At 45.1% G+C, this 27,713-nt stretch overlaps 1 protein-coding gene across 2 annotated transcripts in view; it reads left to right on the forward strand.

The window, feature by feature from the left end:
- ADAM9 (ADAM metallopeptidase domain 9) overlaps positions 1–27,713 on the forward strand; it is a 563,447-nt gene that overhangs the window by 223,280 nt on the left and 312,454 nt on the right. Inside the window, exon 3 of one of the 2 annotated variants that reach the window (XM_086943740.1) lies at positions 10,878–10,942. The exons of the other annotated variant lie outside the window; for it this stretch is intronic. Within the exon in view, the coding sequence (XP_086799866.1) occupies positions 10,878–10,942 (65 nt within the window). The remainder of the gene's footprint in view (positions 1–10,877; positions 10,943–27,713) is intronic. 2 annotated transcript variants of the gene reach the window in all.

Below are 27,713 nucleotides of genomic sequence, written 5' to 3' on the forward strand. Positions count from 1 at the left end.
GGGAGGGAGTTCCATAACTTGGGCCCCAGATAGGTAAAGGAGCGACTGCCCATTCTGGAGAGTTTGACCTTAGGCACAGAAAAGAGACTTTGGGAAGAGGAGCGAAGGGAACGGGTAGGAGAATAGCACTTCACCAAGGTCTGCAAGTACCTAGGTGCCACCTTATTCCTAATCTTATGCATGTAGCTAAGCGCCTTAAACTTCACTCAGCTGTCCACCTTCAGCCAGTGAAGGTCACAAAGGTGACTAGATATGTGATCAGTTTTGCGGCAGCCACTGAGAAGGCACGCCGCAGCATTTTGCACAAGTTGCAGGCGTCGAGTGACTGCCTTGGCCACCCCTAGGTAGAGTATGTTGCCATAATCCAACCAGGAGGTGACCAAGGCATTAATCACAGATCTCTGGGCGTCACTGGGCAGCATCCACAAGATCTTTCTGAGCCAGCGTATGATGGTAAAGCATGTTGATGACACCTTGTTAGCCTGACCCTGCATTGTCAGACCCCTGTTGATGATGACACCCAGGTTACGCGCCTGCTCCGCAGGAGAAGGAAGCGGGCCTAACTCTGCAGGCCAGTGTCTGGGGGACCAAAGATCTGGTTTGTGCCCGAGGACGAGGACCTCAGTCTTCCCCCCCCATTCAGTTTGAGAAGATTGCGGTTCATCCACTTGGCGATTTCCCCAAGTCCAAACTGAAGGAGAGAGGTGGAGGCCCTGTCAGATTTAGTAAGGGAAGAGACAACCTGTGAATCTTCGGTATATGTGAACAAAGTAAGTCCGACGCTGTCTGCTATGTGGGCCAGAGGGGTAACATAAAGATTGAAAAGTAAAGGACTAAGAAAGGAACCTTGGGGGACACCGTGAGGCTGGGAATAAATATTAGAGGTGGCTGAGTGCGAGAAAATTTGGAAAGTGCGGTCAGAGAGGAATGAAGCCAGCCAGCCAAGGCTGATCCTTCAATACCCATGGTGGATAGAGAGTCAAGGAGAATTTTATGTGAGATGGTGTCGAACGCCGCGCTGAGGTCCAGCAATATCAGAGCGGCTGTCTCGCCTCTGTCAAGCAGGGACCGAAGATTCTCCGTGACGCCCAGGAGTGTTCTTTCCGTAGAGAAACCTGGCCGAAAACCTGATTGCGAAGGATGCAATAAGTTATTTGTGGTCCCAGACTGAGTGAGGTGGTGATGAATGTGTCGCTCTAGAACCTTAGAAAAGGCAGGCAACAATGAAATAGGGCGATAGTTTGAAAGAATCCCAGGGTCTGCAGTAGGCTTTTTCAGCAGCGGCGTGATCATTGCGTGTTTCCAACTGGCTGGGACGGTAGCAGTCTTGAGGGAGAGGTTCAGAGTGGAACAAATCGTGGACAGTTGCGGGGGATCAAGTGACCGGAGTACAGCGATAGGTAAGGGGTCGGAAGGGGAGCCAGATTTTATTTTACACAGAATTTCAAGAAGACCATCAGGCTGTAAATCAGGCCAGGTTAGAAGCGGACCAATAGTGGAAGCCAAGTGGCGATTAGTCACCGTTGCATATGTGGAAGAAACCATATGGTTGTTATGGCTGTTTTGAGTGGAAATATCCTGATGGATCTTGTCCACTTTGCTAGTAAAAAAGTGGGCAATTTCGTCACACTTACGGCTCGACAAAGGGGGAGCTTCTGCTGTAGTTAGGGAGCCGATTCAGAAAAGGGGGTGGTGATGAACAGAGTGTCTGAATTAAGCAGACCACTCTTACCCAGTCCAAAGATCAGGGCTTGATCCATCACCGTTATTTAGCTCACTGCACCATCCCAGCTCAGAACCTGGCTATATGCAAATCAGTCTGTCCCTGGCCCAGTGCATCATGGGAACAGGGCAGACTAAACTACCAAGCCAATTCTTCACCAGAAAGGAGACAAGCTTCCGGGGACCGGTTTCTGGCATTTCAGCCGTCGTCGGCCCGGCTTGCTTGAATCCTGATGGTGCAGTGAGCAAGGGACTCATGTCTGAGTATACCCTGCCACACCTATAGTGGCCAAAAACGATTCAGAAAAGGGGGTGGTGATGAACAAAACGGTGTTGGATCTAGCCCTGATCTCTTGACTGGGTGAGAGTATTCTGCTTAATTCAGAAACTCTGTCCATCACCACCCCTTGTTGTTAAATATTTTGTCCACCCTTAGCGTGGAAGGGTATACTCAGATGTGAGTCCCTTGCTCATTGCACCATCAGGATTCAAGCAAGCCGGGCCGACGACGGCTGAAATGCCAGAAACCGGTCCCCGGAAGCTTGTTTCCTTCCCAGTGTAAGAATTGGCTTGGTAGTTTGGTTTGCCCTGTTCCCATCATGCACTGGGACAGGAACAGACTAATTTGCATATAGCCAGGTTCTGAGCTGGGATGGTGCAGTGAGCTAAAAAACGGTGTTGGATCTAGCCCTGATCTCTGGACTGGGTGAGAGTATTCTGCTTAATTCAGAAACTCTGTCCATCACCACCCCTTGTTGTTAAATATTTTGTCCACCCTAAGCGTGGAAGGGTATACTCAGATGTGAGTCCCTTGCTCATTGCACCATCAGGATTCAAGCAAGCCGGGCCGACGACGGCTGAAATGCCAGAAACCGGTCCCCGGAAGCTTGTTTCCTTCCCAGTGTAAGAATTGGCTTGGTAGTTTGATTTGCCCTGTTCCCATCATGCACTGGGACAGGAACAGACTAATTTGCATATAGCCAGGTTCTGAGCTGGGATGGTGCAGTGAGCTAAAAAACGGTGTTGGATCTAGCCCTGATCTCTTGACTGGGTGAGAGTATTCTGCTTAATTCAGAAACTCTGTCCATCACCACCCCTTGTTGTTAAATATTTTGTCCACCCTAAGCGTGGAAGGGTATACTCAGATGTGAGTCCCTTGCTCATTGCACCATCAGGATTCAAGCAAGCCGGGCCGACGACGGCTGAAATGCCAGAAACCGGTCCCCGGAAGCTTGTTTCCTTCCCAGTGTAAGAATTGGCTTGGTAGTTTGGTTTGCCCTGTTCCCATCATGCACTGGGACAGGAACAGACTAATTTGCATATAGCCAGGTTCTGAGCTGGGATGGTGCAGTGAGCTAAAAAACGGTGTTGGATCTAGCCCTGATCTCTTGACTGGGTGAGAGTATTCTGCTTAATTCAGAAACTCTGTCCATCACCACCCCTTGTTGTTAAATATTTTGTCCATCCTAAGCGTGGAAGGGTATACTCGGATGTGAGTCCCTTGCTCATTGCACCATCAGGATTCAAGCAAGCCGGGCCGACGACGGCTGAAATGCCAGAAACCGGTCCCCGGAAGCTTGTTTCCTTCCCAGTGTAAGAATTGGCTTGGTAGTTTGGTTTGCCCTGTTCCCATCATGCACTGGGACAGGAACAGGCTAATTTGCATATAGCCAGGTTCTGAGCTGGGATGGTGCAGTGAGCTAAAAAACGGTGTTGGATCTAGCCCTGATCTCTTGACTGGGTGAGAGTATTCTGCTTAATTCAGAAACTCTGTCAATCACCACCCCTTGTTGTTAAATATGTAGTTAGGGAGCCAGCAAGGTTTTTCACCAGGCCAAATAATACTTTCGATTTGTCGATAGCGTCAGTTATGGTTTTGGTGACAAAGTTGGCCCTGGTCAGGGCACAGGCTTTATGATAGGTTTTTAAGGCATTTTTGTAGGCGAGTGCTGCAGGCTGGGAGTAGTCTCTACGCCAAATGCGTTCAAGCTTTTTGCAGTAAGAGTTGTTTACTTTTAACGCCTCCGTATACCAAGGGGCTGGAGTCTTGTGGAGTGCATCCTTCTTGAAGGAAGCAGGGAGGCAGATGTTGACGGCATTTTTAAGCCAGGAGTCCATCAATATAGCTGCGGTTTCGACGTCAACTGACGCAAGCAATTCTGCGGGAAGGTGAGTAGCTAATACGTTATTTAGCGAGACAATATCCAACTTTTTCCATGCCCTCCTGCTTACCGCATGGGTATTTCTGTGTAGAGCTAAAACGTTCATAGGTGTGACCCTAAAACTAACTAGATAGTGGTCAGACCAAAGAACGGGCAAGGCCGGAATACATTGTAAGTGTGATAAATTGGAAAAGATAGGATCTAAAAGGTGAACACCTTTGTGCGTCGGGCCGTAAAGGTGGAAAATAATGTTCATTGCCTTAAGATCGGCAATCAAAGTTCTGGTCGAGGAGTTGTTGGAGTCCTCCAGATGAATATTAAAGTCACCCACGACTAGCAAAGTACTGGAGATTGTGAGGATAGAAGAAATGAGTTCGGACAGATGGGTAACCCAGTCATTGGCTGGGAGGACGGTAGATTAAAAGGCCCGTCAGTGAAGTTTTAGGATGGAGGGCAAGTTTGAAGGACGCAGCTTCACAGTTATTTAAGGCGGTGTGATCCAATTGGCATTGATACACATTTTTGAAAATGATAGCAATGCCCCCGCCAACTTTGGCCTCCCTATTGCACCTAACAATGGCATAGTTGGCAGGAAGTGCTTCAGCGATGTCTGGTCCAGAGCCATCGTAGAACCAAGACTCCGTGACAAAAAGAGCGTCAAGTTGCTCCTCGTTTAGGAGATCAAAGATCTCCCGTCTGTGCTTGGGTACAGAGCAACAGTTCATACTGAGAAAGTTATATGCCATTTTAGAGATAATCTGCGTTTGAGGTGAACAGCTACAGCACAGCAGAGGGGCTTCCAAAGAAAATGGGCAGCCTAAACAAGACTGAGAGAATTTACTAGTCAGATCAAAAGTGGAGCAGTCTGCGTTACGATGGAACCCATAAGCTCGCAGTTGGTCTGTTCTGTAAATAAGTCTTTGAGGCGGATTAGAAATTTGGCCAGGGGATATGGCCCCTGGGCCCGTTTGGGCGCGGACAGACGCAGACGGGCACGCCGCGCTGTCGGCGCGCCCAATGTGCCCGCCCGCTATGCGGGCGGGAAAAGTCCACCATAAGTACAGGAAGAGCGTGGGGCGGAAGAACCAACTGGTCCGCAACCTGGCGCCTCACCCAAGAAGGCGGCTTACCCTTTCAGCGTCCCGCGTCAGCTCCTAATCGGCTGCGGGGAAGGCTGTTAGGGTCAAGGTGAGTAACAAGTCCCCAGGAGAGTGTACAACACGATAAAATCAATTTTAAAATAATGTTTGTGCAAAAACGCAATAGTAGCAAATAGGTCAAGAGACAGCAAGATCTATGGCCTAATACCCCGGCTTTCCGCCTCAGGGCAAAACTAGCAGCAAAAAGTTCAAAGCAATCTGGTACTGTTCTCTAAAATTAGGGTGATCTGCTGCCAAAGGTGTTCGAGGCTATGTAGCGTGACACAGGGGTTGCACAACAACTGTAGACAGACAGACGTTCTCTTTATTGGTTAACTCGTAGACCAAATGGGTGCGCAAAGCAATATAACAAAACAGGATGACACAAGCACTAGACATATGCTTCAGGGAATTCCTTCTTCTCCTTGACATCTCTTTCAGGGGGGCAGCTCTTCGTAGGGAGGATCGTTGACACCAAAAATAAACAAGGAAAATGCACATCTGTTAGCGCAAGATACCAAAACGTTGCAATGGCGAGGGAGTGAGGGATGTAGCACCCGTTTAAGCACAGTGTACGGTGCAGCGGACAGGGGACTGTCACTGTGAGACAGGGAGAGCGCAAACAACACGCACAACCTTTCCCGTGGAGCCCTATGAGGAATCCTCCTCGCCTCCCACGGAATGCGCGTCCACCTGCCTCCCAGCTCCCAGGAACCTTGCACGTACCTGTGCATGCCACTTCCCTCCAGGGAGCATGACGGGGCGCCTCGTAGAATCGGCGGCCTCCTGGCTTTCCTTCCCAGATTTCAGCACCGTCTCTCGGGTCTTCCGGCTCCTCTTCACGGCTCGACAGCAGGGTTCTCGGCTCCTTTTCACAGTTCTCTCACCAGACCTCCTTCCGAAAGTGGACAACGTCGTCTTCCGCTTCTTGGTCTTTATCGTCCTCTGACGCAGGGCAATCCCACCTCCAGGTGGTAGGGCTTATCACCTCTTCCTGCCATGACTTAAAGGGCCAGCGGTAAGGTGCTTCATCATCGGCCAGAGTGTTATGGGTGACATCAGTTTCGGGAGGCTGTAAAAAGAGATGGGTGGGCCATTGAAGAGGTGTCATATGCGTAGGATCGGGCTCCAAAGGCGCCGGTTTCTGACACACCCCACCCCTAGAGTCTTCCCGCTCAGGGAGGAATGGAATGCGGGAGAGAAGATCAGCGTTGGAAATCAGGACGCCTCTTCTGTGCTTGATTTCAAAGATGTATGATTGGAGGGACAAAAACCATCGCATCACTCTTGGATTGTTACCCTTTTTCTGACTTAACCACACCAAAGGAGCATGGTCGGTATATAGCATGAACGGCCTCCCCTCCAAGTAGTATCTGAGCTTTTCGATAGCCCACTTGACAGCCAAACATTCCTTCCCGATTACGGGGTAGTGTTGTTCCTGAGGGAAGAGTTTATGACTTAAAAACAGGACTGGGCGTTCCGACCCGTTCGGGGTCACTTGAGAAAGCACTGCCCCTATGCCTACCTCGGAGGCATTGGTTTGGAGAATGAATGGCTGGGTGTGATCAGGTGAGATCAAGACTGAACTGCTGGTTATAGCATTCTTTAGTCATTGGAATGCCTCCCGGACCGAGACAGAGGGATTCATGAGCTCCTTTTTGGGGGTGTTCTTTGTTAGCAGGTCGGATGGATGGTGGCCATTTCAGAGTAGTGGGAAATGAACCTCCTGTAGTTGCCCAGGAGGCCCAAGAAGGCTCTCACTTCTTTTTGTTGTTGTGGGGAGAGGTGTGTTCGTGATAGATTTTATCTTCTCCTTCTGGGGTTCTATGCATCCATTACCTAAGAGGTACCCGAGGTATTTCACTTTGTGGAATCCTACATGAGATTTCTTTGCATTGATATGCAGTCCTGTGTATTTCAGTTCCTGGAGTATCTGGCGAAAATGGTCAAAGTGGCTTTCCCATGTAGGACTGTAGATGACTAGGCGAGGAATACGCCAGATGGAACCAAAGAACTGTATTCATCAACCTTTCAAAGGCTGCTGGAGCTCCAAAAGCTCTACCCCTGTCAAAAGACTGTCAGGGGTAGAAAAAGCAGTCTTTTCTTGATCGGCTCTGTGCAGTGGAACCTGCCAATATCCCTTTGTAAGGTCTAGGGTGGTGATGAATCGAGCGTCCCCCAACTTTTCAATGAGCTCGTCTACGCGATGAAGCGGGTAAGCATACAGTTTGGAGATAGAGTTTACCTGTCGGAAATCCATGCAAAACCGTATGGACCCATCCTGTATTGGGACCATGACAATGGGGGAAGACCACTCACTTCGTGAGGAAATGATCACACACATGTGCAGCATTTTCTGGATTTCTTCCAAAATGGCCTCCCGTCGAGCTACTGGTATTCTATAGGGGTGTTGTTTGACTATCTTCCCCGGGATCGTCTCGATTCGGTGCTCCACCAGGGAAGTCCTTCCTGGTAGATCAGGAAAGAGGGGAGAGAGAGACTCCAGTAGGACCAACAGACCAGCCTGTTGCTCTTTTGTAAGTGACTCATTGACAACCAGATGTTCTAGGGTACAGGGATCAGCTATAGGGAGCAAAGCTAGGTGGTTATTCTGGAGCATTGGACCCAGCCATTTTTTAAAAAGGTTAATATGGTAGGTTTGGAACTTGGTTGGAGCGAGTTAGACTCAATAGGTGGTTTCACCTATAGTGGCTACCACCTTGAATGGGCCTTTCCGTTCGGTTTTGACCTTGGCAAGCGAAGTGAGTTGAAGGACAAGCACCCAGTCATTCACCTGTAAGGTCCGCCCATTTTTTTTCCTTTATAATAGAAATGTTTTTGGGCCTTTTGGCTTTTTTCCAGGTTTAAACGGGTCTGGTCCAGCAGTTTTACTATTCTTGACCGAAGGTGTCGGGCATACTCAAGGAGTTGGCTGGTATTGTTGCTCCCCTTCTCCCACACTTCCATCGTCATCTCCAACAGGGTCCTGGGCTGCCGGCCATATAGTAGCTCAAAGGCGGAACAGCCCAGGCTGTTCTGAACCTCTCCTCATATAACGAAAAGAGCAAGGGGGAGCAGTCAATCCCAGTTTCTTCCTTCTCCCAAGAGCATCTTCTTCAGAGTTAACTTAAGGGTCCCGTTGTATCTTTCGACCAGTCCATCGGTCTGTAGATAATAGACAGAGGTTTTAATATGCCGTACGTCTAGCAAAATACAGACCTTGGATGTGAGCTTAGACACAAAGGGAGTGCCCTGGTCAGTGAGGATTTGGTGGGGAAACCCTACCCGGGAGAAGTACTCTCTGAGCTTATCTGGGATGTTGGAGCTGTTAGGAGCACGGAAGGGAAAAGCCTCAGGGAACCGAGTGGAGTAATCAACTAGTACAAGGACATATTGGAACCCCTTGGTAGATCTGGGTAAGGGGCCGATTAGGTCCATGCCTATTCGTACGAATATCTTTCCTATGATGGGTAAGGGCTATAGGGGAACAGGAGGGGGTCGGTATTGGTATTTCTTCTGACAGACAATATTTTTTATATGGGCATACATGCTGGGCCAATAAATATGTCTTAGAAGAGTCTGTGTTGTTTTTAGAGCACCTGAATGACCTGCTAACAAGTGGGAGTGGGCAAAGAAGAGTATTTGCTCGCGGCAGTCCCTAGGGACCAAAAGCTGGGGGTTGTCGCTAGGTCCTCCTATTCTATACAGAAGACCATTAGTCAATCAATCAATCAATCAATCAAAGACATTTATATAGCGCACTACTCACCCGGAGGGTCTCAAGGCGCTTGGGGGAGGGGGGTCCACTACTGCTCGAACAGCCAGGTCTTGAGCTGCTTCCTGAAGGCGAGGTGGTCTTGGGTCAGGCGGAGTTGGGTCGGGAGGGAGTTCCAGGTCTTGGCGGCCAGGAAGGAGAAGGACCTTCCTCCTGTGGTGGCTCTTCGGATGCATCACTTGGAAAGTGGGGTAGGATAGGGCGACTCTGGTTTGGGAGAGGCGTGCTTCCTGCCAAGCATGGGACAGAGTGGCGATGTTGCTTTGGGCCCAATGGAAGTTCTTATCGGACTGCCAAGGTTCTTGGGAGAGGAGGCCCCGCGAGACAGCGGTTTTAGGGCTAGTGGGAGTGACTCCTTCTCTGCGTATCTTATTCAACAGCGTAGACAAGAGGTTTGGGTTATCAGTCCCTACTATCAGCTCCTCTGGTAGGGTTGACAGGACACCAACAGTTACCATGGTCTGAGGGCCACCCGGACACTGGAGGGGAATACAGGGCAAGAGCAAACATCACCTTGTACACAGGGTATCTGTAGTTCTCTGCCCTGGAGCACTTGACTGGACCGGACTAATCTACTACTTACTACAGACTGATGACACCCCGAGTCAAGGAGAGTTGTGATCTTTAAACAATTAACAGTCAAATTCACGTTAAAGCGGGCTCCCATCTCTTCAGTGTACATGAGACTCTTAGGGGCGTAGATGATGTCCATGGGTTCCTCGGGCCTTTTTTGTGTGGGGGCAGGCCCTTGCTATGTGGCCCCATTCCCCGCAGTCAAAGCACTTCCTCTGTAGACTGGTAGTTCAGGTTTTGTAAAGCGGGCTTTCTCTGGTTCCAGAATTGGCCTAAGGGCCTTTCTAGTTATAGGAGTCCCTCTGGTGACTCTCTCCGTTTCCCATGAAGCGGTGCGGGCTGAGCCAGAGAAAAGGAGGTCGCCATCTCCACTGCTTGCTCTATGTTGTGGTTGAAGTGCTGCCCGAGCCACCATTGTGTAGAAAAAAGCAAGGCTTCCAGGAACTGTTCCAGACATATGAGATTCATGATCTCCTCCTTGGTTCGGTCGGTGGGTTTGAGCCATTTAACGGCTGCAAGCTTAAGTTGGAACAAAAGGGTTTTTGGGATGTCTCCTGGGGTGCCTTTCTCTTTTACAGAACGGAATCGATACGACTCTGAGTCCATCCCCAGGTGGTCTAATATTACAGCTTTCACTTCTTCATAGGGAGTGACACCCCCGGCATTGGCCACCTGATAAGCCGACTGAGCCTCCCCAGACAGCAGATGGGCAAGGAAAAAAGGCCATTTTCCAATGGCCACCCAGTAGTCCTGGCCGCCGTCTCAAAGTTGAGAAAAAGGGCATCTGGGTCTTCCTAAGGAATATACTTTTGTGGGGAAACATTCGGGGCCCCTGAGGTGCTTCCCTTAAGGGTATTATGTCCCTCTAAAGTCTGTGGTGGATCGTCCGCTACCCTCATTAGGGCGTCCATCTGGGACTTCACAATCTCCTTAAAGTTATCTCTGTCCACCTGTGCGGAAGTCACCTGCGTTCAATCGCCCATTCAAGTTTCTTTTGTCCTTCCACAATGTGTTGGATAAGGGCTTCCATTTCGGGCTCACAATGGAGGTCACGCTACCTGCATTTCTCCACCATATGTAGCGTGACACAGGGATTACAAAACAACTGTAAGTATTCAACTGTTCTCTTTATTGGTTCACTCATAGACCAAATGGGTGTACAAAGCAATGTGACAAAACAGGATGAAACAAGGGCTAGACGTATGCTTCAGGGAATTCCTTCTTCGCTAGACGTATGCTTCAGGGAATTCCTTCTTCTCCTTGACCTCTCTTTCAGGGGGATAGCGCTTTGTAGGGAGGATCATTGACAGCCAAAATGAAAAAAGGAAAATGCACAGCTGTTAGTGCAAGATACCAAAACGTTGCAATGGGGGAGGAGTGAGGGATGTAACACCCGTTCAAGCACAGTGTAGGGTGCATCGGACAGGGAGACCGTCATCGTGAGACAAGGAGAGCCCAAACAACACGCACAAACATTCCCTTGGAGCGCTATGAGGAATTTTTCAGGACCACGAAGCTTATCTTATTACCGTTGAAGGGAAGGAATACGTTCTTCATCTGAAAAAGAACAAGTTAGTGATTACTATATAGTGTGTTCTCTCGGTTTATGTTTAATGTACAGTCTTAACATTGAAATGTTGCCTATAAATTCTTAGATACATTGTTACATGGATAACTTTTACTTCCATGAGCCTGTTTTTAATTATGTCTGTGAAATAGAATGTTTAGCAGCAGTTTAGATTTTAAAAAGGGAAGATTGATTTGATCAAATCTTATAAAATTAGTAGATGCTAAATTTCTATCCAAAATCGCTAAAGGGGGTTCTGGCAGTGTGTGCTTTGTCAAACAAGCGCTACATTTGGACGTCTTCAGGCTAATGAGGTTTCTCATCTGGTTGTAATACTATAATTCGCTATGGAAGCAGGTGAATACTTAAGTTCATAGCAATCTGGTACTGTTCTCTAAAATTAGGGTGATCTGCTGCCAAAGGTGTTCGAGGCTATGTAGCGTGACACAGGGGTTACACAACGACTGTAGACAGTCAGCTGTTCTCTTTATTGGTTCACTCGTAGACCAAATGGGTGCGCAAAGCAATATAACAAAACAGGATGAAACAAGGGCTAGACGTATGCTTCAGGGAATTCCTTCTTCTCCTTGACGTCTCTTTCAGGGGTATAGCGCTTTGTAGGGAGGATCGATGACAGCCAAAATAAAAAAAGGAAAATGCACAGCTGTTAGTGCAAGATACCAAAACGTTGCAGTGGGGAAGGAGTGAGGGATGTAACACCCGTTCAAGCACAGTGTAGGGTGCATCGGACAGGGAGACCGTCATCGTGAGACAAGGAGAGCGCAAACAACACGCACAACCTTTCCCTTGGAGCGCTATGAGGAATCCTCCTCGCCTCCTAGAGACGGCGTGTCCACCGAGCTCCCAGGAACCTTGCACGTACCTGTGCAAGCCACGTCCCTCCGGGAACGTGGTGGGGCGTCTCGTAGAATCGGTAGCTTACTTGCTTTCCCTTCCAGATTTCGGCACCGCTTCCTGGTCTTTATCGTCCTCTGTTGTGTTTTATCCCTTTTTCTATTTCCACTACCTGTAACTGCGCGAGCTGTCCCCTGCGCCTAATTGGTTAAGCCAGCTGGAATGTTGACAGCTGAGCTCTGCTTGCTGCGGTGTGTAGTCTTAAGGAATAAAGTATATCTTAATTGCAACCGTTCCTGTGAGTCTCTACTTAACAATGTTGGCGACGAGGTAAAGACTTCACACCACGAACCCACCTGAAGCTACTCCGGTACGGGAGGAGAATTTTAAAGGAAAACAAGTTTGAAATGAATCCTTTGTTTGAAAGCAAGCGAGTATATGAGGCAAGGCAGCTGAAATAATTTACAAATGAATAAGGCTACGGACGTGTAGCGAATCAGATTTAAGAGCTAATGAGAATTTATGTGAAGCAGTGAGAGAAACGAAAATGGATTGAACCATCGTCGTACTATAGCCTTTATGTAAGAACATTAATGCGACGAGATAATAAGAAGAAAATACCTTAAATGGAGCAGTAGATAAGGAACGAAGGTAGTAGAACTTCTATGTTTGCTCAAGCTGTGTGCTCAAAGAGTGTATCTCGTCAGCGTGTAGTCGAGCGTCAAGCTAATCACTCCGTGAGAGGCGCTGAAAAGGAGTTGAAAGGCAAAGCATGAGAAGCGGCACGAAAGAGGGAAGAGCACTGCGGCGGCGGATCTGTGTGACTAAAGGAGCATGAAAATGTCCTCAGCGTGTGGCGCGAACAGCTGCGCAACGTCCATGACGTGATTGGCGCCACCTAGTGAATGAAGGTAGAATAAGCTGAGGCACACAGTAATAGAATGGGAAAAATAAGAAGTATAACACGTGTTTTGATTAGAAGCTTTGGATAAAAGCAGAAGAAAAAGAAATATAGCGTTATGGGTAGTAACCCACCAAGTGAATTTACATTGAAGGTAGCACAAGAGATATATAGTGTAAAGAGTGATACCCCCAGTGGAATTTACAAGCAAGAACATAACTCAGTGGAAAAAAAATAATTATTTTGGTTAAGTTTTAAAAGGAAGGAAGATGGCTAACAGTATTAACTACAATTTACAACCACCAGAAACTTTTCTGAAAGGAACAGGCACACCACCAGTAAAATGGGAAACATGGAAGGAATATTTTTGCAATTACATTTCAACATTTGAGAAAGAAGATGAACCTATTAAACCTGAGGAAAAGAAAAAAATATTGTTGCATTGTTTAGGTGCAGGGGGATTGGATGTTTACAAAAATATTAATAATAATACGAAAGCACGCGCTGGTGGTGACAGGAATGTGTATGATGACGCACTAGAAGATTTAGATGGATACTACAAACCCATGATTTGTGTGACGGTTCACAGGTACAAATTCTACAGAAGAAAACAAGGGAAAGAAGAAAGTATTGATGACTATGTGGCTGCATTAAAGAACTTAGCTTTGACTTGTAAATTTGGGAAATTGCATGATGATTTAATTAGGGATCAAATAGTCATATGTGCAGCAAATTCAAATATACAGGATGCACTATGGACTAAAGGAGAAAAACCACTGTAACAAGTTATTGAGATAGTGAAAAAAACAGAATTGACAGGGAGATGTGCAAAGGAAGTAATTAATGAAAACAAAAAGGCAAAGATGATATTTCCAATGTTGTAGCGAAAGTAATTGGAACTAGGAAAAAGAAAACGGACTACAGAAGTCAAGGAAAAGAGAAAACAAAACAAAGTAATTATGGGAAAAAATATGAAGAACTAAGATGCTATTGTTGCGGTAGCAGTAAACACCTTGCAAATCATTGGAATTGTCCAGCCAGAAATAACAAGTGTGGAAAGTGTGGTCTAATAGGCCATTTCCAGAAAGCTTGCATAAGGAAAGAGAGAACAAGAGTCAAGTTTGTTCATGAAGAAGAAAGTGAAGATGCAAGCGAGTCATCTTAAGACTCAGAATATAATCTATGTGTACTTAATATCACTGACACAACTGAGGATAAGGATGACGATGAAAACATAATTTAAAAAAAACTAAGTGCAAAATGACAATTGGTGGTGTAGAGGTGGAGATAATAGCTGACTCCGGCGCTCCGTGTACTATTGTAAACAAAGAAGTGTGGAAAAAAAAATTTCAAGGAGTTCTAGGAAACAAAATGGAAAAACCAGATCTAAAATTGAAAACATTCGCCAACCAACCAATAAATGTAAATTGATACTTGTATAGCGCACTACTCACCCGCAAGGGTCTCAAGGCGCTTGTACGAATACCGCCGTGGAACCCATCCTGGCTTTCCCTGTGAGGCGTCCACTCCTGGGCACCCCCAAGGTGGAGGCCAGGCATCCTCAGCGTTGTGGGGGCCGTTGTGGAGATTAATCAAGCTATTGCCCAGAGTTGCAGAGTGGGACTTCATGATTGGAATATGCACCGAGGCGAGAATTATCAGGTCCGTGGAATTTTGAGCCCAAGACCCGCCGAGGCGGGGAATTGAACCCTGGTCCCGGGCTAGACCTCTGCATCAGGGTCTGCCGCTCTAACCATTGAGCCACACTTCTCCACCAACCAATAGAACTCGTAGGCTATAGAAAGTTACATTTCGTGTTCAAAGAAAGAACCATGGACAGTAAACTGTATGTGGCAGTGACTGGCCCCTCTGTTTTAGGGTGGCGGGACCAGGGGAAACTAGGCATTACTCTCAACCCTAACAGAGCAGAACCAGTGTTAGTCATGCAACTGGACACGGCTACGAGTGAGGAACTTGTGGAGAGGTTTCCAAAAGTGTTCAACTGAAAAATAGGGAAATTGAAGGGTTTCCAGCACAAAATCAAGTTAAAGGATAATGCTAGTCCATGTGTTCATAAAGTAAGGCATGTACCTTTAACACTAAGAGAAGAAGTCATATAAGAACTTGATAAACTACTGGAAGAAAACATCATAGAACCCACAGAATCATCAGCAGAGTGGGTCGCGCCCTTGGTGGTCGCGAGAAAATCGAATGGAAAATTGAGGCTCTGCATGGACCTGAGGGACCTCAATAAAAATGTTCTCATTGATCTGTACCCTTTGCCAAGAATTGGAGAAATGCTGTCTCTCACAAAAGGCATGAAAGTATTCTCAACAATAGATCTGGTGGCAGCGTACCACCAGGTACCCTTACACCCCGATAGCAGACATCTCACAACTTTTATCTCACCATTCGGGTGTTTCAGGTTCAAAAGGGTACCTTTCTGCATAGCCTCTGCTGCAGCGTTATTCCAGGGACTAATGCAAGAAATCTTTAAAGGTGTGGAAAACATACTCATCTTTCAAGACGACATCCTGGTCATGGGAAAAGATCAAAGTGAACACGACGGAAGATTAACACAAATACTGAAGAAATTGGAGAAATGTGGACTTACAGCTGAATTCAAAAAATGCAAATTCAGTAAAGATCGAGTCAACTATCTTGGGCATGAAATCTCAAGTGACGGAATTAGACCTAAGAAGGAGCTCATCAGAGCAATCAAAGAGGCGCCAGTACCAACCAACAAGGATGAACTAAGAGCATTCTTAGGACTGGTGGAGTACTACTCCAAATTTGTAAAAGATTTTTCGACAAAAACATATAACATCAGGACACTTCTTAAAAACAAGAGCAAATTTGAGTGGACCAGTGCATGTGAAGAGAGCTTCAAGCTACTTAAGAAGGAAATTTGTGAAGCACCGGCGTCTGCAAGGATTTGATGGAAAACTGGAATGCGTGATAACTACAGACACAAGCGGTAAAAAGCTCAGGGCTGTGCTCACTCAAATCGAGAGCAATGGTAATGAGGTAACCATCGCATTTGCCTCGCGTTCACTTACAGCGACAGAGGAGAGATACTCTGTTATCGAAAGAGAAGCGTTGGTGTGCGTTTGGGGAATGGAGCATTTCCGCCAGTACATCTGGGGAAAGAAGATAATTTTGAGGTGTGACCACAAACCTCTAACCAAGGTGTTGACTGTGAAAGGGCTGTACAATGCCTCACCACGTTTGGCACGCATGTCCATCAGACTGTTGGATTATAACTATGAAGTACTGTACTTGCCGGGAGCGAAAAATGTAGTGGCAGATTTTTTGAGCAGGCTTCCATTGAAACACACAGGAACAGTAGCACAAGAAGAGGATCTATGTGTTGCTAGCATCAGTGAAGAATTCCCTACCATAAAAAGGAGTGAATGGACAGAGGAATGCAACAACGATAAACTAATTCACAGTGTCAAAAATCACATTATAAAAGGATGGCCACAGAAGAAATACTTGGATAATGAATTACGAATATTTTGGGAACTGAGAAATGAGCTGTCGGTGGAGGATAATCTCATCCTAAGGCAAGGAAAAGTTGTACCTCCGAAAGGCCTCAGGCAAAGAATAATCAACATATGCCACAAGGGACATTTGGGTATAAATAAAACCAAACAAAGAATAAAATGTTGGTATTGATGGCCAGGTTGTGACATGCAGGCGGAGAGAGCCATAAGAAAATGCATTGAATGCGAAATTCAGACAAAACTCAGACGACCCTGAGACCCCCTCTACAGCCATTACAATGCCCGGATGCACCATGGGAAAGAGTTGGCATAGACATCATGGGACCAGTGAGATGGCAGGATGAAGGAGTTTATGTCCTTGTGTTAGTGGATCATCTTTCAAAGTGGCCAGAGGTGAAGGTTTGTGGAAGAGTAGAAACTAGTGACGTGCTCAAGTTCATGGAGAAAGTATTCATCAGGGAAGGAATTCCAAAGACAATTGTCAGTGATAATGGAAGCCAATTCACTGCAGATGCCTTCAAGAAATTTGTAGAAAGGAATGGAATCAATCATAAAACCACATCAGTATACCACCCGGTGGGAAATGGAGCAGTGGAAAGGTTCAATAGCGTGATAAAAGGGACCATCCAACTAGCGAATAACAACGGAAAATGCTGGAGGAAGGAAGTGACCAAGATGGTTTGGGGATACAGAATCACCCCAGGGGTGAAAACATTGGTGAGTCCATTCGAAGTCATGAGGGGTAGAACTCCCATCTCAAAGGACAATATTGGATGGTTCAAACCTGCGATGAGAAAGTAGTGGTCAGTAGATGCCATCAGAGAAAAGATCAAAGAAGCACAAGAAGCTTATAAAGATAAATACGACAAGAGCAGGAATTGCAAGGAGTTCAACATCAGAGTAGGAGACAGAGTCAGAGTAAAGAAAAGCGGACGCATTGCCAAAGGTGATAGCAGATTCTCTGTGCCTCTGGAAGTAGTGAAGGTTTTCTGTAATTCAGCCTTGCTCAGTGATGGAAGGGTATGACACGCCTCTGCAATAGCTGTCTGTCATGGACCGGAAATTAACCTACAGGATGGCAGAGGACAATGCCCTGTGCAAGAAAGCAAATGTCGCAGAGGATCACAATTTGAGGAAGATGATTCGAACAAGAGGAGGATTGTGATGGAGAAACGCCTGAAACACGTAGTAACCAGGCTAGACAAGACTTTGGAAACATTGAGTCTATTGAGTCTATTGGTGAATGTGAGGACTCCAGCACAGATGCCTCTGTAGTATCCCAGGACTCGTGGGAGATCGACACACCATGAAATAGACGAGAGGAGGAAGAGTCTGAGAAAGCAGAGAGTAATTGTGTGTACAAAGAGGCTGGATAATCCTTACCTAGCAAGGAGGGAACTGTTGCAGCACCTGCAGACGCACCCATGTGTGATGCAGATGGAACTAAAGCAAGCACCAGCAGTTTTGGCAGGGTTCTTAGTAAACCCAGTAGATTTGATGACGTTGTTTGTGAATAGCATTACTTAACAAATTACTTTAAATCTGCAGCGCGTAGCCAAGTGCCTTCCCATAGGGAAGGAGATGTGTTGTGTTTTATCCCTTTTTCTATTTCCACTACCTGTAACTGCGCGAGCTCTCCCCAGCGCGTAATTGGTTAAGCCAGCTGGAATGTTGACAGCTGAGGTCTGTTTTGACAGTTGTCAGTTGGCGCCCGGCTGCGACCCTCACGCTTGCTGCGGTTTGTAGTCTTAAGGAATGAAGTATATTTTAACTGCAACCGTTCCTGTGAGTCTCGACTCAACATCCTCTGACACAGGGCAATCCCATCTCCAGGGAGTGGGGCTTTTCACCTCTTCCTGCCGTGACTTAAAGGGCCAATGGTTTGGTGCTTTATAATCGGCCAGTGTGTTACGGGTGACATCTGTTTCGGGAGGCTATTAAAAGAGAGGGGCGGACCATTGAAGCAGTGTCATATGCATGGGATCGGGGTCCAAGGGTGCCGGTTTATGACAGGCTATCTCTGAACATTGGTTGTGTTAGGATATCTTCTGATTGGTTTTGGACAGATCTTCAGATTAAAGAGTAATTTTGCCCAGAGAACTTTCGGAATAGCTGTTTTCACTCCAAAGGCCCTTTTGCTGCATGGTGGGGCTGGACGCCTGGGGGGGGGGGGGGGGGGGGGGGGGGTTGAGTTCAGAGCCTGGCCAGTGGGAGGAGTGGGGTTAGGCACCTGTGGGGGATCGGATGCAGGGATTGGCCAAAGGCTAGGCCCTTTGGCCAAACCCCCACTGTGCACAGCCAAAGACCATGCGCAGTGGAGTCAGCTGCCCACAGGGGGCGCAGTGCCTGGCCAGAGGCATTGCATGGACTTGCTTATGCACCACACATTGTAAATGTAAATGTAAATGTACAGGACTTTATATAGCGCAAATCACCGAGCGGTTTCTAAGCGCTTGCTTAGGGAACCCGTCCTGGTATTCCCCTGTGAGATAACCCCGGCAGGGTATCCGCAAGGTGAAAGCCAGGCATCCCGCCGTGAGGGGCCGTTGTGGAGATTAGGCAAGCTATTGCCCAGAGTCGCAGAGTGTGAACCCATGAATCGAGTAGGCACCGGAGCGAGAATTGTCGAGTCCATGGACATCTTTTAGGACTCAAGACCCCGCCGAGCCGGGAATTGAACCCTGGTCCCGGGCTGACCTCTGCTTCCAGGTCTGCCTCCTCTAACCAGTGAGCCACACTGGTTAGAGGAATGCCCCGTTGAAGTTAAAAGCTGTGTCTCTAATATTGTACTGTTTTTAGTGGTTCAATTAAAGGAAACTAGAAAGCAGGAAATCAAAACTTGAGACAAAAAAAAGTTAAATTTTTTTTTGTTGCAGTTTTGTGTGCGAGCAGCCAACCGTTGCTCTCTAGCTGATGTTCCATGTTCTCCAATAGAGACTAACAACTTTCTCTGGAAGAGAATCACCAGACTGGTGATTTGAAGGGCTGCACATTATGTTGAGAATCCCCCAGATTTGTTACACTTTCTCATGGCAGCATTGCACGGAGTGGTGTGTCAAGCATTCACGTGTTTTCTCATTCCAGTCGCTCCGAATTAGTACTACTTTTCAGTAACCCTGGAAAATTCTTGTAGTCGATGGTTGCATGTTACCACCTTCACTGATGCATTCTTCACTTATGGAGGGTTGAAAAGAAGTCCCAAACAATAGACTGAATAGAACCTCTAACCTCCTCCTGATTTTCCTGGCAGGCTTCATATCCTTTACATTCTGCTTCAGATGGCATTTTCTCAGTTTTTAAGTGGTATCCCCGAAAAAAGTTAAAATCTGCAGAGCAAGTGTGCAGAGAATGCCAATACATTTCAGTACCATTCCCTAATAACAGGGTGGGACCTCCTTCATAATACATCAATACAATTGCATCAGCCAGTCAAATGTGCTTTTTCTGAGTCACACAGTACTATTTTCAAGAACCACGGTACTGCAACAAAAACACAGAAATATTACTAAAAACGACAAAATATCTTGATTATTCGCAACTGTAAGAAAACCCTTAGGCACAAACTTAAAATAAAATGATCCCTTCATACAAAGTACAAGATTTCTTTAATAATCCCAGGTCCTGCAGGACTCCAGCTGGAATCGAAGAAGGAAGTAAAGGCCCTGCAGGAGTGTTGGTGGACTATCTCATTGTCTTTATGGCTCCCGCGAGAGGACACTGGTGCCTAAAGGAGGTCATAAATAGAAATAGAAATGAAAGTAGCCATTTGATATGCCACTTATAGAACACCACGCATAAAATAAGTCCCCGGCCTTTAGAAACAGCCTCAAATGATTTTTCTGACCACCATTGCCAGATTGGTGTTTAAGACGGGCAGTTTGGTGCCCATGCTATCACAGCCTATCATGGCTTCAGGCAGAACTAGACACAAGAAGACACCATGCACATTTATCTGGTCTATCACTGGGCAATATCAGAAGATCACAACATTATTGTAATTCCATCCACTTAAACAGAATTACAATATCAGAGGCCAGAGAAGTAATCCCTGGTGTGACAGTTTTTCTTAACATCTAGCTGCCCCCAAAAAATAAGTGCTCAGGAGATTACCTGTATATTGTGAAACTAGGTTCTGCATCGAGACAATGCTATGACTTGCACTCTTGACATGCACTATGCAGTAACTATGAACTCACATATTACATCACTCATAACATGTTGAATTACGTCATTGATGACATCACGGATTTCTTCCAAACTACTGCTACTAAAATTACTAAATAAACCTGTGCATCATTAAAAAAAATTAAGTTTATAGTAAAGGGCCTCCATCAAATACATCATCGATTGACTACATGTGCGTGTGCATGTATAGAATAGAAATAACACAGTCCTGGAGACAAGTCTGGCTGAGTATGGTAAAAGTAATATGGTGCACCCTTTAACAAACAGTAAAGTTTGGAGTGCAAGCACTGCTTGATATAAACAAGCTAGAGACTGAGTGCAGTTTGTGTGATCTGCAGACACACTTTTCAAATAAGTTATCACTTGAATCCCAGGCCTGTTGCCAAAAATATGTGAGAAAAGCTAACACTTCTATTTAAAATACATTAATCCTCTGTGGATGTTTCAGCATGTGCTGACTTTAAAGAATAAAGAATTCTCATATAGTCATATACACAGTTTTTATTTATACTCTATGTTTATGAGGCGCAGATATCCATTTCTTGAAGTTCACTGAATATTTAGAGACATTATACATTGTTTAGGAATGTATAACATTTGGGTGACCCATTTATAGATGTTTTAAGTGGCAGTATTATTGTAAGTGTTGTTTGAAGGGTTTATGCCATTCTGCTCATTTCAGGAATATGTGTACTGTGTACATGTCTTAATGTACAGATCTGAAGTTGTTGGCTTCAACTTCTATGTCAGATGAGGTATTTAATAGGAACATCCTATTAAAGTAAATAAAGACCAAACACTTTTTTGGATGGCAATAAAGCCGTAATAAGCTACTGATCATATTAATGCCTACAGAGACATTTCTTATCTTACACAGCTGAATACCAGCAAAATGAGCATGAGATACTGTGGGTGATTTCACAGATATGCTTCATGTTTTGCATGTTGCGAAAGGTTACGTCTGTAAGCACTAGAATGGCGATTGAAGATTGGTTCTAGGTGTAGCTTGTTAAATACCTTCCAGTTCGAAAGGTGTTTAGTACACAATCACATTCATTTGAACGTGTCTGAACTGGGGTGGCTTGGTGAGCAAAATAACGATGGATTAAACCCAGATTTGTGACTGGGGGTGAATGTTTTGCCATTGTGCAACATTCCCTCCATCATCTTGTGTGTTTTGCTGTTCACCCTATGTGGGAAGGGTATGCCCAGACGTGGGTCCCGTGCTCACTAAGCCACTGGAGTCAAGCTATCCTGGCTGAAGGTGGCAGATAGCCAGAAACCGGTCCTAGGATGCTTGATTCCGGTCCAGGGAAGACATGGCTTGGCTGTTCGGGCTGGACTGTTCCCATGAGTCACAGGGTCAAGACTGATTTGCATATGGCCATGTCTGAACTGGGGTGTATTGGTGAGCAAAATAACAATGGATTAAACCCAGATCTGTGACTGGGGGCAAATGTTTTGCCATTGTGCAACATTCCGTCCATCATCTTGTGTGTTTTTCTGTTCACCCTATGTGGGAAGGGTATGCCCAAACGTGGGTCCCGTGCTCACTAAGCCACTGGAGTCAAGCTATCCTGGCTGAAGACGGCTGATAGCCAGAAACTGGTCCTAGGATGCTTGATTCCGGTGCAGGGAAGACATGGCTTGGCATTTCGGGCTGGACTGTTCCCATGAGGCACAGGGTCAAGACTGATTTGCAAATGGCCATGTCTGAACTGGGGTGGCTTGGTGAACAAAATAACGATGGATTAAACCCCGATCTGTCACTGGGGGTGAATGTTTTGCCATTATGCAACATTCCGTCCATCATTTTGTGTGTTTTGCTGTCATTTAACATGTCATGAATTATGTAATGTATGATATAAGCAGCGCATGACGTTGTGTAAGTAGTAGTCCACTGAACTATAACTGGCAACTTTCAGCTTATTTTCGGTTTTTAAATTTCATTATAGCAACATCTAACTCTATTACCATTTTAACACTTGGTTATTTCATTGAATATATATATATATATATATATATATATATATAGAGATATATATATATATATCTATATATATATAGATATATATATATCTGGAAACACTCAAACCACTTCCTGAAGTCTCGCAGCGGCAGACAGGCGAGGAAAGAGACACAGACCTCCGAGGTATTCAAGTGGGCAATGATTTTATTTTAAGTGACCCAACACAACGCGTTTCAAGCCCGTAAGCCCTTAATCACGTGTCACAGTTTGAATACACCATCATCTGTATTTAAAGTGCAAGAGTGCCCCTCCCACTATTTACATCATAGATCACATGTGCAACAACATAGAAAACATCCTGCTGTATTACTGCCAATTGCATTAACAACATGTTTCAGAAAGGCATATCACTATTGACACACGGCAATTGATAGATATAGTCATATTTAAATATATACATTGCAATGACATATAAATTGCACGAGTGCCACTGAACTTATTTAAAATAATAAATACAGTTCAATTTCTTTAAAACTACTTCTCTACAAAGGATCAATCCCTTTGTATTTTGCCGTTTTCTTTATCATAGAATATGGGGAAATATATAACCTGTTAAATCCGTTTATAATCGACCCCTGTATTAGTTAATGCACCATAAGGTATAAGTATAATTAAAACAGTTCTTTTGGTTTTCGCACACTATGTAGTCTGGAGAATTGGGGAGGTGGCTAAAAAAGTGCTAAGAGTGCATCCCATTAAATTTGTAAAGTGCAAATGTGAATGGTGTGAATTTCTCAAATTCATCAAATGTATATGCTAGGTCTCATCATCTGTACACAAAAAGAACTAGATTAGTCCATTGATTATAATGATTAAACAATCTCTTTGAATCCTAAAAACATTTGAATGTATAAAAAATTAATTTTCAGCTACAACACTTTGAGAAATATTTCATAAGGAAAAGTGAAATGTATATACAGAGTTTATATACAGTATTATTTACAAGGACAGATTCAGTGATGCTGATATGTACAAAACCTATTTGTTGAACCAACGTGTCAAGGCAATGCCTGCCCTGCTTGTTCTACAGAAAGCTGCGCATGTCTTCCGTCGTGTTCAACCCATTGGGCCATTTGCAGTCTAGGTCCAAGATATATTTGGTCTCTAGCTGACGGAGTTGGCGTTCTCGATTGCCCCCTCTTTTCTTTCTGCTCACAGCATCAATTACATAGTAAGAAAGGCAATTGATGTTATTGGCATGCACTTTCTTAAAATGTCTGGCAACAGGATATGTTGCATCGCTGTGCAGAATGGCCCTAATATATATATATACCTACATGGATGCTAAAATTGTTACTTACCATTTAAGCTTCCATATAAATATTCCACAAAGTAATGCAAGAGGTTATAAAGTTAATCGCGTTGTAGCTACTGCGTTGTAAAGTACTGCGATGCACACATCGCTTTGTGATGTCTGACCTTCGTTTTAATGCAGTTTCCAATGTCAAGATGTGGCAGATACTTTCTCTGATAAGTTTTGATATTGTGAGCATCTACCATGGGTGTCTTTCTTTTGTGACCCCTGTGGCGTTATATGTTGCTCTACTTACCCCATGCTCCTGCCACATATGTTCTTCATTTGTATTTTATCCAAGGACAGTAGACCTGGGGCTTTCCTTTCAAAAACAGTCCATAGGGTGCATACTTAATCTTGTAGCTATCAGAACTTCCAGGCTCGCATACAAAGGCACTGTTGTATTATAATGTGTCCTTTGTTTGTCGAATGAGGTACACCCAGCTTTTACAAAAGTGATCTATGGAAAACATATTCCATTACACTATTTTCTACAGTTTCCAAAGTATGTCAAACATCGAGCTTCTGTGGAAAAGCATATTCCCCAGCTCTTTTTTCAAGTTTCATATGCGTGTTAAGCCTAGAGTTTGTAATCGTGCTTGCCACTGAAACAAGACAATGTGAAGTAGTGCAGTGCTATCTCCTTGAATTTTGGTGCCCTAGTGATATGTGTTTTGCACGCCTTCTCCCTTACGTTGCTGGCACAAAGCGTGTGCAGTTGACTATAGAGATGACGTGCGATCTGCATGTTAAAATGTTGAATTCTTTCAGGGCCAGCTCATGCATTCATCCTTCCACTGTGAGATTGCTTACCAATAAGTTGTTTCATAGTAACGTCTGTTATTTAAGGAACTTTAAAAACCTATAACTGCCCTGTCAAGTGCTGTACAAAGAAGGTATTTTGTAAAGCAGCACCTATCACTTAGGATCATTTAAGAGCTCTTGTCTTGAGAAGTCTTTGGTAAATATAGAGTAAACTTTTGCGTTTTTTATATTTCAAAAGGTTTTATATTGGGTTTTCAAAACAGAGCAAACAAAACAAAGCAAAAGAAAAAACTACTGTGATATGGCATTATAACAGGATACATAATGTTCAGAAAACATTTGCAGAATCCAATGACCATCTAAGAATCTTACATAAGAGAGAAACACATGTGAAAGCAATGTACATATCACTGCAGTAATAATACGAAATAAAAACACAAAAAAGAAACAGGAAGGAAATTATGGAGTGGGTCACTGAGGGACCTCTTGCCGTCCAATACTTGGGTATGCTTCTAACAGTAGAGTTAAGGAAAATTTGAGCCAGAGTATAACACATTGACAAATGACATTTATATGTAGATATTTGAATGGTCTATATTTATTGATAATAAGGATACAAACTGGGCACACAGATTATAGAAGTGTGAGATAGAAAGTTAGCCCGATGTCCAAGTCCAGGAGATACCCACTCAAAGCATGGAAAGGGGGCAGGCCAGGGTTCACGAGGGATCAAGGAGGTTTTGTTATAGAGGAGTAAGTGTCTGATAATATCCATTCTCTGTTATTTTGAGGTTTCCTAGGGGAATTCTGAAGAGATATTGTCTGCACATCTTAAGAAGGAGATCAGTTCAGGCAGGCCTCAAAGGAAGAGGCAGCTGTGTTCTTCCAGTTGGCCAATATCGACTTACACGCCAAAGTCAGTAATATGTCCACAAGGAGTCTATCATTCTGTGTGTAGATTTTGGGATCTAGAAAACCTTGAATTAGTGAAAGAAACTCTTTGTTAAGACGGACCCCTACAAAGAGTGTAGATAAAGTCAAACACATTGTCTCAAAAGGAGGAGACCATACTGCAGAAAAATGGAACATGACAGAGGTCCCCGATAGCTGCATTACAGTTCCAACATGAAGGGTTATCTTTAAGAGAAATTTTGTGGAGCTGTGACGGAGTCCAAAAGGATCCGTGTAGAAGCCAGTAGTAAGTTTGGGAAAGTGCGGGAGAGATCTTGTGGAATATGCCTGACTTTCAAATTAGTTTCCAGTTATCCGAAGGGATGGTATCATGGCTATTCCATTTTTCTGAGACAGTTTTGATGAAGGATGTGGATTTGGGTTGTAAGAGGTGGTGAACTTAGAGGCTTGGTGGCCTGACTTGTTAAAGGCCAGTATCGTCTTGATGATGGAGGGATCTTTGTCAGGAAAGTTTAACTTAGACAGGCTTTTTTTAAGTTTAAGAAAGTCATAAAAGTCTGTCTGAGAGGCTATACTTCTGTTTAAATTCTCTGAAGGAGAGAGGGGCACCCGAGGAGCCCAGTAGTTTTGGAAAGTGGTTGCATTTCGATGCCCACGAACTCCAGAATATGGTTTTCCCTTTGATTGTGATCTTTGCGTTAGTCCATACCGACATCATATTAGAATGAGTGAGAGAGGTCTCTAGGAGTTGATCAATTTTTGGCAGGGGTCTTTTGGTATTGGAGAAGATGTATTTTCCAGAGGTAAGGGGTAATGTGTTAATAGGTAAAAGTGCAATAGGGTGAAGTGCACTGAGTAATTCTTTTTCGACTAATAGCCAGGTGGGGGTCTAGTCGGGATGGGGAGAGCCAAGGAGAGCCTTGTCTGGCTAGGAAGACACTTTGGTACTTTTTGAAATCATATGCACACGATATCCCTAATATTCACTAGGGGAGGTAATAAGAGGCTACGGGGTAATCAGGGTGCGCTGGCCTACAAGTAATATAGGTACACACAACAAGAAGCTACCCTGAATGAGTCTGATTCTTAAGGCAAATGAAGGCGCACTACGCCTTCTTCTCTGTGGTGTTGGGCATCTCAAAAAATTCTACGGACTGTCCTCACACACCGCCAGATGTCATGCTTCATCATTGGCAGTCCTCGTTCTCTAAAAACCGCGATTGATAGAGTGCGGGCCTTCACCTGGAGAGAGGGAGGCACTTCTACAACTAAGTGGGGACCCGTGCAGGAAGGTGAGTGAGTGATTTAAAAATTAATGCAAATACCGCATGACATTTTATTTACGTGGGATTTGCTTAATATTGAAACTTAGGGTGGGGACATGGGGGTTCAGTACCCCAACCCCATCAGTGTCGTCAACATGTTTCTGCCATTGTGGCCAGGAGGGTCCATGGCATTCATCAGGACATGAAAAAGAGGGCTCCTATCCAGTCTCTAAGAGCTAAGATAAATCGACTTTATCTTAGTCTGTTAGAGACTGTATAAGAGCGCTCTTTTTCACGTCCTGATGAATGCCATGTACACTCCAGTCCTCGACGGCAGAAACATGTTGACTTTTTAAGGGGATTTGTTGAATTTTTTGCAATGATTCTTTTGTAATAAATTTTAAGCACATTACAAATGTAGGAACACCTTACATGGACCCTACGGCAATATATTTGTGCTAAGAATATTGCAGTAAACATAAGCCTTTGTGGTAGTGTAATGCTTGTGACCTTCATTTCCGAAGACCAGCTATAATTTTTTTGCTCCCACTGTGCAGAAGGTACTCAACCAACTGAACTATCTCACAGGAAATTATACACTTGGGGGCCGATTACAATACTGTTCGGAAGGACTCCGAATCGGATTCGAGCTTATCGGATCCGATTCGGAACCCTTGTTTCCGACCGAATCGTACCCAGTTCTGAGCGACAGATTAGTGCTGTCCGAATCGGTTCCCAAATGAAATCGTTGAGGTCTAGCCTTTTGGATCCGATCCGTACAGCTCTATAGACACGGTTTTCCGAGCGAGCGAATAAGATGACCTATTCCGACAGCCGTTTCGATTAGGTTTCCTCAAAACGAAACGACTGTCAGAATCGGTCTTTGGGGACCTGTAGCAGGCCCCCCTTCACCCGGGGCCCTCCGAATCTGACCCCTGGGGGTCCCCAAGGGACCCCCCATTCCTACTATGCACAGTGTCCGCCACAGGGTGCAAGATTTTCCCCAGCTACCCCTTTCTTCGATAGAAGCCTGTGTTGTCGTTCGGAACACAGACTCCCATTG

Source organism: Lissotriton vulgaris, chromosome 11 (assembly GCF_964263255.1).
Source record: "Lissotriton vulgaris chromosome 11, aLisVul1.2, whole genome shotgun sequence".
NCBI lineage: Eukaryota > Metazoa > Chordata > Amphibia > Caudata > Salamandridae > Lissotriton > Lissotriton vulgaris.